The sequence below is a fragment of the Struthio camelus genome, chromosome 8, assembly GCF_040807025.1.
Source record: "Struthio camelus isolate bStrCam1 chromosome 8, bStrCam1.hap1, whole genome shotgun sequence".
Lineage (NCBI taxonomy): Eukaryota > Metazoa > Chordata > Aves > Struthioniformes > Struthionidae > Struthio > Struthio camelus.
Genome location: NC_090949.1, coordinates 11,915,575 through 11,932,134, shown reverse-complemented (window position 1 = coordinate 11,932,134; position 16,560 = coordinate 11,915,575). Strand labels below are relative to the sequence as shown.

At 34.4% G+C, this 16,560-nt stretch overlaps 1 protein-coding gene across 4 annotated transcripts in view; it reads left to right on the top strand.

Moving 5' to 3' along the window:
* The window catches only part of DENND1B (DENN domain containing 1B), a 174,519-nt gene that overhangs the window by 125,369 nt on the left and 32,590 nt on the right, over positions 1–16,560 (top strand). For all 4 annotated transcript variants that reach the window (XM_068952102.1, XM_009669765.2, XM_009669764.2 and 1 more), the window contains 2 exons: positions 9,828–9,929; positions 16,186–16,276. In XM_068952102.1, the coding sequence (XP_068808203.1) occupies positions 9,828–9,929; positions 16,186–16,276 (193 nt within the window). The remainder of the gene's footprint in view (positions 1–9,827; positions 9,930–16,185; positions 16,277–16,560) is intronic.

The following is a 16,560-nucleotide window of genomic DNA, read 5'->3' as shown; positions in this document are numbered from 1 at the left end:
AACACAGACTCATTCTTTTGCAAGGAAAATATGTTATGCTTTATCACAGTCTGAAGCATTTCAAGGAAAAGGTTTCAAATTTTACTCCAGCCTAATGATAAGTTGGCAGTTTAGAAGAATCTTTCACCTCCTCATGGTTAGTTGTACTGAAAAATAAATGCATGCCCATACTCAGCTGCTTTCTTATTTGTATCACTAATATAATCTACTGAATATAAAATTGGATTGTATTAAGGAAGCTACTGACACAGCTTACATTACTTAATGAGGTGAAGAGCTGAAGAGGCTGTGCCGTTTGGAGCCTTAATCATTTTTCCCCATATAGGTCTCAAGACTGAGCTTTCTTTGAGGCCAGAAGTGTTTTATTTCCTGGCAGTAGCTAGAGATGGTGAATCAAACATGCATCTTTTTTGTGATACCCTTACCTTGATTTCACTGAAAAGTTAGGAAGATTGAAAACCCAGTCTGTCTCATCAGAACTTCAGAATTTGAATTTCCAAGGTTTTGCTGTTACTTAGTAGATTAAGATGTTATAGGCTTTCATCCTTTCTGATTTTTGAGGGTCAGTGGCACATACTGTGCCTATTAGAGTTAAAGTAACTTATGAGATACTGTTTAGAGATTCGTTTAAACTGTGAGCCTAAAATAATTTGCTACGATATTTGCAGACTACTGATACTGAGTTCCATTTGATGAAACGCATTGAGATGACATTGACTGAGATTCTCATGATCTGATGTTTTTAATGTTCTTTTCTAAATTCATACTGTTTGGTGGTGGTCTGGATTCAGAATTGTTAAGATAAATATTGATATTTGATAAATGAAGATGATCCTTGGTGTGGAGGTGGTAAACACCTAAAACTGGTGGGGGTGTGTGTGCGTGTTGCAGGCAGGGGGGCGTTCCGTTCTTGGGTAAGGAACATGCTGCGTTCCTTGACAGAAACGGATAGAATGGTTTATTAATTCCAGATGAGGCCTTTTTCTGGAAGAAAGATACTGAAAGATAGTATGGAGGGTCTTTCAGGGAGGTGATGGTATGGAGGAAAAGGAGGGTCTTTCTTCTACCCAAGGAGTTCTCTTACAAGCAGTCTTTTTTTGCCACGAGCATTTTAAATGCTAGCTGTCTGTGCAGTTGACAACCATTTTTATTGAGATGAAAAGTAACCCATGCAGGAATGAAGAAATGTTAAGGGTTGAGTCCAAGTATTTGCATTTAGTAGTCTTTGTAGTTCTCATTTGATATGGAAAGCCAGGTTGCCTAGTATATTGTAATGACTGTACCTAATTTCAAAATCTCTAGGGTCCAACACAGTATGAATTTCATTAATAGATCATTTCAACCAAACAGGTAGTTGTTTGTTCCATACTAGCATTACCTAAACATTGCTTCAGAAGAGCTTATTTGATTTATCCCTTGGTCTGAAGGTGAGGACACTGGTCAGTGTCAGCTCATGGCAGTTTGCATGAAGAGCTGTTAAGACAGTAAGTATCTTAATCTACATGTGACACATGTGAACAGAATGATGTCACTCTGGCTGATGTCCTTAAACTCCCTTCTGGTCAGAAATAGACTGAAGTCAGTTCTTTGTTTTTGTAAGTCTGAACCAAATAAGCAAGCATCTCTAGGATTCTGGTTCATGCCTCTGTTGAAGTCATCTCCCTTTTTAACTTACTGCTTTCTATCACAGTTTAACTGCAGCCGTATCTGATATCTGCATTTCCCCTGTTTTGAGACTAGTGCACTGTATGTCATTTCAGTTGAAAAACATTCACCAGTGATCTTTATAGTCTTTCTCTGTGTGTTATTTTCTTCTGAATATTGCTTTTTTTTGACTCCGCTAATTGCATATAAGAGAAGATATTTATGAAATGATTGTAGCCTGATGGTTTATTTAAGGAATATTATTTCAGAATAGCTTAACAGGCAGAAGCCTGCTGACAAATATCAGCATATCTTGGATTGGTATCACTTGTCCAAAGACCAAGTTTGAAAAAAACAAAACCAAAAAACCCTCAATCCAGAATGTAACAGTTATTTTGAGTGTGGATATTCACTATATTCACTTCCAGCTATATTCATATTATTTTAACAACTGTAATATTTTAAAGAGTTTTTATTGGGATAGAAAGTATTTTTAGAGCCTGAATTTCCTTCAGATTAGTAGTAACTAAGATAAGTTGTCCCATAATGGTTTGACTCGTCTTACGTGAGCAATTTGAATTCAGTTTAATGCTTGTGAATTTGGAGGTTCAGAAAATCAAATCACATAGGACTGTATTAATACCATTTGTTAGGTGTCTCATAACATGTGAATTGGTATTGCAAACAAAGTTTGTTGTCCTTTGTTTTAGAGTCCATGATGGTAAGTCTAATAAGGAAATCTACACCAAAAATTATGGGCTTAAATAGTATTAATGTAGAAACTGTAGGAGTATACTTAACTGAGATTATTTTCTGTATAGTTTTGAGATACTTTTGCTGTAAATAAGCTGGTCATAGTTTAAGAATAAAGACCTGAAAGTTTTTGGGCCATCCGTTTTAGGATCGCAAACATCCTTACAAAAATAAAATAACATGTCTGGATAGTTACTGCTTGCTTGTAAGTAGCAAAATATGTTTAAGTGAATTATTTTCCCTGCCACAGTGTGTTCTAAGTGATTTTAAGTTGAAACATGAAACAAGTGTCATTAATATTCACATTGAGTAAAGAACAGCTTTGATAGTGTCTGTACTCATCCAACACTTCTCTTTGCTCCAAACACTGTTCATCACACTGAACGCTCGTTCTGTGCAACTGTTTGTTTTCAGCATAGGACAGATTCTCCTTGGTATAGCAATATGTCTTGAAAAAACATCTAGCAATTATTGAAAAAAATATGATTGGTGAAATAGAAAATGGAAAAGCTTCAGGGGTCTTGAAAGGGATTCATGGGACTCCCAAAGACCATATGGAAAATTTGACTACTCTAATACAGACAGGAAATATGACACATAACAGATAAAGGTGATCATGATAAAAAATATTATTCCAGTGAAAGTCTCCAAGAAAAGTGGAACTAATTATTTTGTATGATTTAATCATGATACTGAATTAAAGAAAAGAGATAGTCAAGTTGATACAAATTCCAAAACTAATTTTTTAAAAATAAACAAAAGCTACATTTACATTAGCAGGTAGTGTTGTGTAATAGAATTGGACCTGTACAGTGAAACAGTATAGTTGGTGCTAAGGACCTGACATGAACAATGTGTGCATTTTCTGGGTTATTCTTTGGTTCTTATTCAAGTGTGGTATTGTGTGTTGAACACCTATGACCAGCTGGAGCTCATTTTCTGGTTTAGTTTAAACCAAAAGGAATGCAGTTCATGCATCTCAGGTGGGAATGATGGCAAAATTTGCTTCAAGAAAGCTCAGCACTGATCTGCACTAAAATGATCATGTAGATGCAATTAGTGATATGTGCAAATTATTATGTGCAAATACTCCTCACCTTCTCGTTTTTCCCCTTAAATTCTCCAACTTATGAATGTAGAAATTTCATTCCAATCTTTTATAACCTGTTTTGTTATTTTACCACCTATCTGAGATTTTGGTAGTGAAGAGAAAAAGAAAATAAAATGAATTTTCATCTTTGCTTACTTTTTCACTGTCATTTGATGAATGGCCAAAAATAATGAATGCATTCAAAACTAAATCTTGTCAGTGGAATAGTGACTTACAATATCTTTGTATGTGATCTCATTCAAGTAGAGGACTGAAAATTCAGTTTGATACTTGGAGCCGGACCCTCTCTGCCAGGGGAATTTGCATCAACTTTGGGGAGTCTCCAGTGGTGTAGAGATACTGTAATGGCAATGAGGCCATTCCAGCTCTTTGCTGTCAGCTCTTTGCTTTGTGTAGGAAGGAAAGGGGTCAGTCAGCACATCTTTGTGCTGGGCTGGTTATCAGGATGAGTCGCTGTGCGATTTGCAACTTCAGTGATGATGAATAGCACTGATCACAAGAATCTATTGCTGCTGAGACATTGCAAGGATCAGAGTATTGTGAGGTATGTACTCCTTAAACTGTGCCGATGTATATGCAAATCCAAATTATATTTAGATCAGATAATCGCAATCTGGCCCTGAACCTTTTGTTGCTTCTATTTTCTTTAGATAGTCCAGCATTTGGGAGTTTATCATGGAATAACGTTGCATATTCCAAATTGTAGAATTGCATGCATAGGCAGGAGTTATATCAGAGAAAAAGATTACAATTGTACAGTTTATATCATTTATTAATTAACATATGTACAAGATTGTATTTTTCTAGCTATTTTACTCTACATATTCTTCATAAGTAATTTTTAGGCTGCATCCTCTTCTTTCTTATATCAGATGAGAGCTACAGCACCAATCAGATAATTTAACAACGCTAGGGAAAACAAATGTACTCACACAGACCCTGTGGATGAAAGCAGAGCTAATAAATCTCTTCCATTAAGCATGTACAATATGGTCAGTTATTATACGCTGTTACGTATTAAAAAAAAAATTCTTAAACTGGCAGCATTCCCACTGGCAAGCTATGTCTAGAGAGGGAAGGGCAGGTAAGAATGGTGAAAGAGAGGAAATTAAAAAAAGAGCATTAAAGTATTCAACATGACAGGGATTAATTTTAACATCATCAGGACAGTAAGCAAGGAAGAAAAACTGATTACTCCTAAGCAGCAAACACTGGGAGGAAACGTAGGTGTATAAATATATAAAGAAACAAATTCTCTTCCTTAAAACACATCTAGAAAAATATTAAGGAATATAAGCAAGATTATAGATTTATTTCTAGATTTCTAGATTTATTTTCTACCTTTTGAAAAATTGTCTTTTTTTCAGGAATTAGCCAAGAGAGAGTTTGAGTCATAGGAAAAAAATCACCTCCTCTTTTGGGGAAAAAAGTCCTCGAAGTTATTGACATTGAAACAGAAGAAATAAACCCAGGATAATTTTGTTTTAAGTTATGATGATTGATCATTAAGTTATGATCAGAAATAAATTAAGAGCAAAGGTTAGTAGTTTTTTTTTTTTTTTTTTGAATTCTCAACAGTAGGGATTCACAGTCTAATCAGTATGCTAGTAGGGACAGGGTAACTTCCATCTTGAGGACAGCACAACTTGTCAGACTTCAGACTAGTTTAATTGAATAAACCGACTGGGGTGCTTTGGGCCAATATTGACGTTACTTTAAGTAGCAACATCAGTTCTACAGCAAATGCAAGTATTGTATCCAGTAGGCAATAAAACAAGAAAATACAATTAAAATTATTAAGATTGATATTTTAAGAGTGAGAATATACCTCATACATGAGTAATGATTTCTTATACTTGGGTTTCAGAATTAAACCTTTTGAGGACAAATATCTCTAGAAGTAGAAATTGATTTGTTTGCCTTTTTCCCAAGAGTTAGTGTGCTTGGTAAAAAGATGGTAATAGAGGGGGAAAAAAAATCATATGCCAGAATGTGGTTGGTTTTTAGATACAGAAACACCGTGTATAACATCTGTTATGACTCTGTTCTTATTTCCATAAGAATTTTAGGTTACATGTTAAAAGTCATGTTTTTAAATTTGTATTAAGGACTCATAGAATACAGATGTGTTCACAGGAGCATTAGTGGTTAGTTGTGACTACAGGAGATATTAGCTCATCTAAATCTTTGCTTATGTAAGTTGCAAGACCAAATGAGAAATACATTTGTAATTTTTGTTGGCACCCCCCTGAGTAGATTCAGTATTTAAGTCATACTTGGTTATTCACTTGAGCTGTATCTCTGCATGTCGTAACAACAGCTGAAATATCAGCTTTGTATTTCCTTCTAATACTACTAGATGCTTTGATTTTAAACAGAGGAGTTTTAATATAAAAAAAAAATTGTGTTTAAAAATAAATTTTTTGATAAATGATGCAAAACTGAAGAAATTACACCTACCCTATACTCTTATAATAAGCAAGAGCTACTACATAGAACTATATTAAATATAATGATAGTACCAATAGTTGCTGTAAGAGCCTTCTTGTGAGATGAATGTATTCTCTGAAATAAGAATTCAAATGTGAGTACCTATTGTTGCAGTTAAATATCATTTAGATTTAGAAGCACAAGAATACCTTCTAATCTAGATTATTTTTCCTTTTAAAATTAGCACACAGATTTAGCTCAGTGTTTCATGTTCCACTGAGGTCTGTATAAAATAGCTTACTTAAAATGTGAATGCAGCTTAGAGGAAGAGATTCCTGCTGTGTGTGGCAACCTCTGAAAAAGGAAGAAAATTCTGTAGCAACTGTTGTTAAAAGGACAGATATCTTGTTTGGGCACAGATTGTTTGGTCGGAGTATTAGCTGTCTGCTTTTCAGTGTAGAATCCCTACTGAGTTTTGATCGAACTTGTTTTGAAAGTACATTGTAGATCAATACTAAAGGGACTATTAGGTGGTGTGGTACTTAAATATCAGTGGAACGTTCCTTCAAAACTTAATTTCTAAATGTCCTCAGCTGTGTTTGCAGAAACATGAATATGTTATATGCTTCATGTCAGGAAGCTAGTTCTAGAGCTATTTTTGTTTACACAGAATAAATTCCATTTTTAAATAGCACTTCAAAATCCCTCGTGTTTATAGTATTAATCTTGAAGATTTTCAAAGCAGTTTTACTTGCACAACAATTTTAGTGTTCAGAATATTGAACAAATAAGAGATAGTTAATTTTATTATTTAATGCAATTTCAGTAAAGGTTCCGCAGATTCCCTGAGCAGCAAGTACCCACCATTTCAAGTTTCTACAAGTTTCAACATATTTACTCATTTTCATTTATTGAACAAGTAGGAGTTTTAAACATATTGAAATTTTTAAAACAACCTTAATATAAGTAAATTTGAATACTGTAGAGGGCTTCTGGATGTGAACCCTTTATAGAGCTATAATTTTCAGTTTAACGCATAGCTTTGGTTATTCTGTTTCCGAACTGCACTGGTAAGGGAACAGATGCACCATTGCATCAGTGCTTACTAGATACTTGGGGCATCTGTGGATAATGAAAAGTATCTGACAAAATATCACTGACCATGCACTAAAAATGTGTGTCAAGCTATCATCTCCAGGACTTCTATTTACGCGACTCAAGCAGAAGTGCCATCAAATAAAGCTCTCTGACTACAGTCTCTTTTGGGGCTGACGTGAAAGATAGAGAGAAAGAGAGAAAGAGAGAGAATGCCTATTTGCTCTTTTACTGGGGTAAGTTCTTCTTTCTGACAGACTTTTTGTCTTTCCCAAGGCAACTGTAGTGGAGACAAAGCTTAGTTTTTATTTTCGTGAGTAGTTATATCTTGAAAATAATTTTCTCTTGTCTCTCTTTGGTCCTGAGCTTGAAGTTTCATTGTATGACATCAGCATTCATCTAATCTCCGCTCCCAAAACAGCTTCTGTTTCTCTAGAAATGATTTATTTTGGTAAAGACGTATATAAATAAAGAGCTTTTATAATTGGCCACCTTGACATTTTTGGAAGGATGACAGAACTAAGAAGAGAGTCTGCCCTCCAGAACACGAGACCTTGTACCACTGTATCTGACTGGAGAGTATTTCGTTTGTTTTGATGCACTTCTAATTTGCTAAGTAGCTTGAGATCATCTGCTTAAAACCAGAGGCTGTAGGAGCTCTAGGGTGGCTAATGCAAAGTGAGTCAGGAAGGCAGTGTCATTTCAAGTCCCATGAACGTTTTGAACTATTCAGCAGATGGCATATGCAGATTCGTGATGTGCTATGTCTGTTTTCTCTGGATAAGTAGTAGGTGGAGTAACTTGAATCCTTGTCTTGGAGGCTTTGACACCATACTACATATTACATTGAGAAGGGTATGCGTATTGCACCATTCCCTGCTACCCTGTGGAAGGAGAAGGATTGCGTTCAGTAAATAGCTCCTGGGAATTTTTGGCCAAAATCTGCAGTTCCATAAAGAACTAAGAATGTAAGACTTGAGAACAAGTTAGGCATGTGTTTAAGTACTTTGCTGAAGTAGGATTAGACATCTGTGTGGTTTTAGATACTTTGAGTTTGGGTGTTTTGGTAAGATAGCTGAAATCTAATCTGGGATGTGTCACAATGCCCAGGAAAATTATAAAAGAGAAGCTTTTCGTAGTATCAGAACAAGTTTTTAACATGACATGACGGTGGTTTTACTGCAACTTTGCATTGGATTATATCTGAACCATTAAAAATAAGTGCGATGTATAAAGAGGAGTGGTAAATGATTTAGAGCTTCTCAGACAAACCCACTTACACAGATCACTTGCAGAAAACACTCTATGATGTTCTGGAGGCATAGAACTGCATGATAAACTAGAGTGATAGCAAAATGTGTTAAGTAGCCTGTGAGGTTCAAGTTGAACAGGGCTAGGAGCAGAAGGCAGTAGAGATCATGGGCATAAATAAATTTATCTGTCAAATTGTTAGCCACTTTGGTCTGACAAGACTCCTGTTTTATTATAGGTAGATATCTTTGATCCTTCTTCTGTTCTTTCAGACTGTTGAGATGTCTTTTACTCTGGGATTCACTGTATGTGTAGTTTTTGGGTAGTAAAATATTCTAGTGGTTAATTTAGGTCTGGCATTATGTTGGATTCCAAATTTTCTATCTTAGAAACCTATAATAATTGTTCTTAATCTGAAATTTTTTTTGATTTTGTACACTTCAATGAGAGGCCTTTAGACTTTATGATGAAATCAGTTCATGTCTCTCAGTCGCTGCGCAAACATCCTTAAGTTCCTGTTTTTTATTCAGTTATATTTAACAACTTCAAGTATTTATCCAAGTATTGTCAAGAATAATAGAATTTAAGAGAATGTTCTGTAGTAACTTCATGTGGTCTGTACACACTGAAGATAGCTACTTTTAAAATGAAATTAGGAGATAATATAGGAGTCAATTATATTCATTATAAATAATCTTATTGGTATCTTATTTTTAAATGAGTATGGTTTTCGTTAATAAATTCTTCCAGAGCTACTTGGTTTTCAGTGACTATATTTATCTTATTTCATCATCAGAATGTTTTGAAGCAGGATTTTTGGTAAAGGCTATGCCTTTAGGCAAATGTTTTATTGTATTAAAAGTTAATCTGATCTTTTTAGACTTTCTCCATAATAGTACTCCAAATATTTTGTAGGTTTTGCTTTCATGGAAAAAATGGTCAAAATTAAGTAGGCCTTTATTTCAATAGTTTTCTGTTAATTCAACAGTGTATTTTTGAATGTTCTCAGGTCTAGATACAACAAGTGTAAGAATAATTTGATGCAGGTTCATGTTTTTGAATCAAATGAGAATTGTTGCTTACTACTGTTGCTGGTTTAGTGAGCTAGTGTATCAGAATAATTTTACACAGAAATGCTTCTTAAATTGTTTGAAGCAGAAGATCTGCTGTTCCTCAAAGTTTGAACTGTATCCTTGAAATATTTAATGAAGAATGCTATACAGGTGACATGAACCAACTGTGAACCACTTTTTCTTTGCAGAGGGTATTTTGTAGACTGCATAGTTCTGAAGCTTGATAAACCCGGGATTTCAATTGCAACATGTTATTTCGAGAATTTTTAAAATATTGTAAGAGTTTTTTTGTCTAGAATATTTTCATCTTTTGATATTGTCTGTGTCATTTGTATGAGAGTTTATTAAGATCTCCTGAAAGGAAATGTATTTATTGACTACTACAAAATAAGTTTATAATGGAGAATCTTAACTAAATCAACACATTTATATAGAGTAATTACCATCTAACCTCCTCTGTTTAAATTTAGGGAGAGCCTATCACTTTTTGCGAGAACAGTTTTGTAAAGCATCGTTCCAGTACTACTAAACAGTTCCTGGAAACTGCTATTAATCTTCAACTGTTTAAACAGGTATGAGAGGGTAATTGACCTTTTCTTTTTTTTTTTAATGGTTTCCTTTTGAAATATGTCCCTATTTAATGTATTTTCCTTTCTATAAGCTTATGAATCTCTGGGCTAAAATACAAGTACAAATACTTTGTGTGCCGACAAACTTCCCTGCATCATCTTGTTTTTAAATCTTTACTGGTAGTTTCTGCCCGAAAAAAAAAAAAAAAAAAAAAAAGACAAAGACAAGGAGGGGATGCCAGTCTGCAATTCAAAATGAGAGAAACCGTGGACCTTCCAGCTTAGTGGTTGAACTTCACAATTTTTCCAGCTCTCTTGGATCATAAGCAAGGAACCTAAACAACGCAGCGCTTACTTAAAATGGACTTTAATGACATTTTATTTAAAATCTGGATTCAAACTGTACTTACAGTTCTCAGTGCTAGGATTTCTAAAGCACACACATAGAATGTTACAAACTCAAGACATCAGTAGCGGCTTGAAGGACTCTGGCTGATTCCTTAATACAGAGTTTGAACCTACTGAGAACAAAGTTTGAATGACTTGCACAGCTTGGTAATCATCTTATTGCAGTGTTTGAAATAAATTTTTCCCTTTAATGTTATTTTGTAACTCTCCTTTCCCCCCCTTCATCCCATGACCCTATTGCATGAAAAAGTGTCAAGAGATTTTATTACTAATTTTTATAGGAAAATCAAGGAAAAATGGTATGAAATCAGAAGACTCATAAAAGTATGTATTTGGTTACAAATACCTGGTAATGATTGAGGCATGGGAGTTCATGCTTAACTAATCTGCTGGACTTCTTTGAAGACAGATACCGTGATAGATAAGAGAAATTCATTATATTTAGAATCTTTTTAATTTTCAAAAAACACTTGTGTTACTTGGAGTTAATCAGAGATTAATGTCTAAAGTAGAGATTTATGTAAAGATGATAATTTGTGGAAGTGTTATGGAAACATGTTTCTCCTAACTGTTCAAAAGTTAAGGAAATACTGATTATTTAAGCTACTTAATTTCCAAAGTTTATAGTTCTCTAGGAAGTGTCACAGAATCACATTCTTGTAATTTTACGGTGTTGTATTTTGTGCAATAACAAAATATAAATAATAGTATAAAATAATAAAGAAGATACCTGAAAATCTTTGAAGTATGCAGCACTTAAGATTGATGTGGGGAGAAGTAGTGGAGTATGGAAACAGTGTTATTTACATTTTGCATATATCGGAGTGGCGTAAGCTAGCGTGAAAATTTCTTAATAGAAAGCTGCTTACAATGGAAGTTTCTAATTCATTGTCACTCTTCTGGGAGAGGATCTTCAGCTGTGAGAAATAGATTTAGCTCTACTGAAATAAATGAGGCTGTCACTATAAAATGGCAGTGGAGCTAGCACTTACGTGTTAATGTGTTCAATTAAAAAGGCATCATTTTGTAGTTTTTTGTTTGTTCTTACTTTTATTTCTGCCAAAGCAGTAATGTATTTTAGAAGATTAGGAAATACTAAAAATTATGTTGATGTGTGTATTTTAATAGTAAATATTTTTCATTCATTTAGTTTCTTTTATGATTGCCTCTCCTACTTTTTCAGCTAATCCCCAAATCAGCTGCATCTTCTCCAGCTTTTCCCACTGACAAATGAGCTGTTTTCAAGGTTGTTTGTGTTCAAATAGGCTAAACTGTATTTTACTCCATTCTTGAAAATGACTAATCTTTTAAGCAGAAAGTTATTCTTAAAAGCAACCTTAAACCCTAGGCCATGACTGACAAGTAAGATTTATTTGTACCTTATTCTAAATCCCTTCTCTGTCCTTTTTTCACTCAGTGTGTGTGCATATGCGTGTGCTTCTGTGTGTCTATCTTTTTCTTTTTCTTTTTTTTTTTAATTACTTTAAAACATATTAATTCTCCTAACTTAACCACTCTTACAGAAATTTCATTTTGGAAATCGTACCATACTGCTAGAACATCATTGTAGGAATAACTTGTGGAATTAATTTTTTGTGTTCCTCCCATTCGAATTATTTTTGTCTTCAGCATCATCCATTTCTACCCTGTGTTATATTCTAAAGTGCTTTCTATTAATGATGTCTCCAAATGTATTAACATATGCCAGTGTTTTGTACCAAAACCATTAACTAAGCTGTAAATAGGATGAGCCCCAGCACTCTAGTCCTAAATACCATTACCAGTGACGCTTCCAGCCTGACACTTTCCTGTTCATCCATTTCCTTTCTGGGCTGGTCCTTATCCAACCTAAAGCTAACGTACTTTTCTGCTTTTATTTCATCTTAACTAATCCTTTGTGATGAAGCACTTGCAAGAGGCTTTTCTGTGGTCTAGATAAAATGCATTTCCTTTATCTAGAAAATCAGTTGTCAAAGTATGAGAGAACCTGTGTTTTGAAAGCTAATGTGGTATATACCATTCCGTTTTCCCATTTACCATTTTTGACCACCAAAATCTGTTGGAAAGCCTCATCAAACTATTGAAGGCATACTGACAGACCAGCAGTTGTCATAACCTATTTGATTTCTAAGCAGAGATACTGCATCTGTTGTTCTTCATTTATTCAGTGCTTCCACTAGCCTGAAAGAGTCATTAACATGTTTCTGACTTCCAGATTCCTGTGCTGGTTTTCCCAGAGTCATGTAATAGAGGTGAATCTTTTTTTTTTTTTTTTTGACTTGAAAGCACTGAATTCTTAGAGTTTTATTCCTCAAATATTATAATGTCCGTTTCCATATCTCATTCTCATTAACGATTAGAGTTCTGCACCCTTATTCAGCATCATGCTTTTTATTCAAAAGTGAGACAGAATATTTTGGTGCTAGGAAGGGTATGCTTAGATTATCTTTTAGTCTCAACCCATTCTCTCTGCCTTATAATTCAGAGAGATGTCTCTTAAATCAGAAGGTTGATGAATTAATATAGTTAGAAGTTGAGAAGACTGTTTATAAGACTCTGAAATGGAATACACTGAAGTGATTATGCAAAATGCATCTTCTGATAATTCACAGAAGTAATTTATGATAAATACCCTAATACTGATCACAGCTATACAGACATGTGAAGTTCCTTTTTATGCTCTTTGCTGGATAGTTTTCTAAAGCTGTCTTCTACCCTGGGGAGATTGTGTTTTTAAAAATCCTGGTTATCTTGATTCCTAAACTATAAGAATAGAAATCTCTTCTTTTAAAGAAAATAACTGTTACTTACGGGTTAAATATTCTTATTTCCTGATTAAATATGCTACATATGACAGTTTTCTTTCAGTTTGAATAGCGTTTGTTCTTTTAGACTGTATACTCATGTTACTACTTTTCTCATTGTTTATTTTCCACATCTTTGGTACTTTTGTTATTTTGTATCGTATCTATAGCCTGGCTTTTTATGATGCTTCCCTTTAATTAGAATAACACAGAAGGTTGATATTCTATATTTCAAACTTCAAACATAGGCAGTTAATAATTGGATCTCACAAGTCAAATACTTCTGATGAGTGTCCAGGGAAAATATTAGCTTGTTCTTAGAACTAGCATGGAGACTAATTTAGGAATATATCATTAAATAATACAATTATATAAGTAATCTACAAAATTTATTGGCATTTACTGCAAATATGCAGGAAAATTCTGACTAGAAAAATTAATAATGGATGCAGCATTAGGACATGAAGAAGCTTAAGTCTTTCAAAATTATAAATATTAGCCATTTCAAATTTAGTATGCAAGCTTCACAAAGAATCACTCTCTTTCCACGCTTGTTGAATTGTTATTTTGTGGAGATTACTTTGCAGATGTTTTTCTTTTGTTATCCACTTTTTATTTTTAATAAGTGGTGAATTAACTTGAAATTTTTAGTCTTATCTGATTAAAAGATTGGAGGCTAGCACACAGATATCATCCACTGCCTTTCTTTATCAGCTGTGCCTGTGCGACAAGATATTTGGAAGTGAATGCGGTCTCTATTTTATAATTTTCAAAATTCAAAATTATGTAAGAACTACAGGAGTTCTGTCTTTAGTCAGGTAAAATCCGAGGCTAGGGTTAGCATTTGAATTAGTACTTTTTTTTTTTTTTTTTTTTTAACCAATAGTGGGAATCAAGCATGGGGTCTCTGAATCTGGAAGTAACTGCTTGCTTGAACTAGCAGGCCAACATTTTCTGGGAGAGGATGGGTTTGGAAAACAGGAGGAGAAAACCATGCAGTGTACATATGGTACCACGTGCTGTTCTTTCTATGTAACCATTTAAAAACACCTAATGATAGTAAATCATTCAGAAATTATTACTAATAATGTTACTACTAATACTAAACACTTCCTTTCAATAATTTCTCCAGTATTTTTTGTTAGTGGTTCTGTTTGTCAGTATTTGCATTAAATACTCTATTGGAGTAATCCTTTGAAAACTCAGATTCAGTCTCTCAGCCTTCTGTTGATAGGATTTTACCAAATGATGAGTATGCCCATAAATCATATGTTAGTTTATAACATGGAATGAATTCATAACTTTCCTCAAAGAGATAACGTCTTACAGTTCAAAGGCTGTTTTTTTGCACAGTGGTAGCTAAAGATGCTCTTATCTCATCTTCTTGCTGTGAAATAATCCAGTGATCCCACAGTGGTCTGACCATGAACCAAACCTCTTTGGAAAAAAGCCAACCTGGAGTAAAATGAAAAAATAAGAATTTAGACAAGAGGGAGAAGGGAATGGTTATCTTTGTGCTTGCCTTATTATTACTGCTGGAATTTTTGTGCTCTAAGAATGTAATTTGTTTCATGTCACTAGTCTGTTCATTGACAAGCATCAGATTGTCACTGACATTGTTTGGATAATCTGTGGTAATATATGACATAGCCAAATAATTAATATGGGTTAGTTGGTATGTACTGTTTGGTACCAGTGAATAACTCGTAATTCTTGCTGGAAAATGAACTGTGTCTGATTAGAACAGTGACAGTGCTTTCTCACTTTATCTCACTCAGACTTGAATTAGCCTTTTCAAAACAAAAATTCATGGGTTGCTTCTTGAAAGAATTCTAAACCTTTAAGAATATACTCGTTGTAATTCTTTGAAGCCTATTAATTCTCCAAAAGAATATATTCATTTCTTCTGAGAGGTTTACGCGTTAGTTATCTCATTTCCACTTCCCTCTGAGGTATTTGGACCATTTCAGTCTTTGTATACGCTTATATATAGATGAAAATGCAAATACTCATGCAGCTCTAGCCTGTGCATAAGGATAGTTATTGGTGTAGGGATCACCTATATAAGTGTTAGTGGGTGAAAAAAGGCAAACAGGTGTGTTAGGACTTAAATATACAGTGGTGTCAACCGTGAACTGTGCTTGTTGAGGTGGAGAGGATTGTAGGGGTCTGCCTTGGCATCACACCTGCCTTTGTTTTGACACTTCATGCACCATATTCCCACATGCTTAAATGAAACATCCTGCAAGTCTGCTTGCACACTGCCAGCCAAATGGTGTTGCTTCCAAGTTGCTGTTACCACCAGCCACAGCGATCCTCCTTAGTTTCAGTATGGATGGTTTCCCCTCACAAACAGTCATTGTAGGATCACTTTTCGTATCAAACAGAGTGGACTTTTAATGGACCTCAGGTAGACATCCTAGCTTATCGTTTCTTTGAACTGGAGTGGTGAAATGTTTCCAGGTGTTCTGAAGGCACTTTCTGGGCGTATCAGCAAGTTCTGCTTTAGACTCGGTTATACTTACCCAGAAGGGGATTCCACAGGGCAGTTTGTTTATGGTTTTTTTGTTTATGATAGGGGGCAAATTTATTCTTTCATAACAGAACATCAGGGAATTTCTCAGTTAACTTTGGTTATGATTGTAAATCCAAAGTTAACATTTGTAAGGAAATAAACAAATATATTTTCATGCCATTAGAAATGCAAAAAAAGTTTGAAAACCACTGAAGAGATTTCTAAACTGGGGTGTAATTTCATTGACTATAAAATTTTAGATTATATCAACTTTGCGTAATACAACAATTATGCATAATTTGCTTGATATGCATACAAGGGGCAGAAACTTTGGAAGCAGTTTCAGTGGTATTGTTGTCCACTATTTAGAACTTTTGCTGCTTGCAGTTGCATCCACTCTTGGAAAATCTATTTCAAAGCAATATATTATCACTATGTCATATATTAACTTGAACATGCATATTTGGTTATGATATACACACTTTATAAAGCAGTAGAAGGGCCAATAACGCATGACTTTTTTCTATTTCAGTTTATTGATGGTCGACTATCAAAATTAAATGCAGGAAGGGGATTCTCTGATGCTTTTGAAGAAGAAATCACAGCAGGAGGCTTTTCTGGAGGTACAGAATTAATTTGTGTGTTTGTACTCATTGATGCTTCTTCTCTGGGAGTGGTTCAACATGATGATGTCCTCGTGATATCCTGTAAATTTTAATAGTAATTAATCTTCTACTTCCATGTTTCTGTTTGTTCTTGGAAAGATTTTAGCTTCTAAGGTATCACTGCTGGGACACATAACCATATGTATCTATTATGTCAATATACTAAATGAAGATACATTGTTTTACTCTGGTTTAAAAAAAATACTTAGATTTCAAGACATGGTGAAATATCACTAGATTCA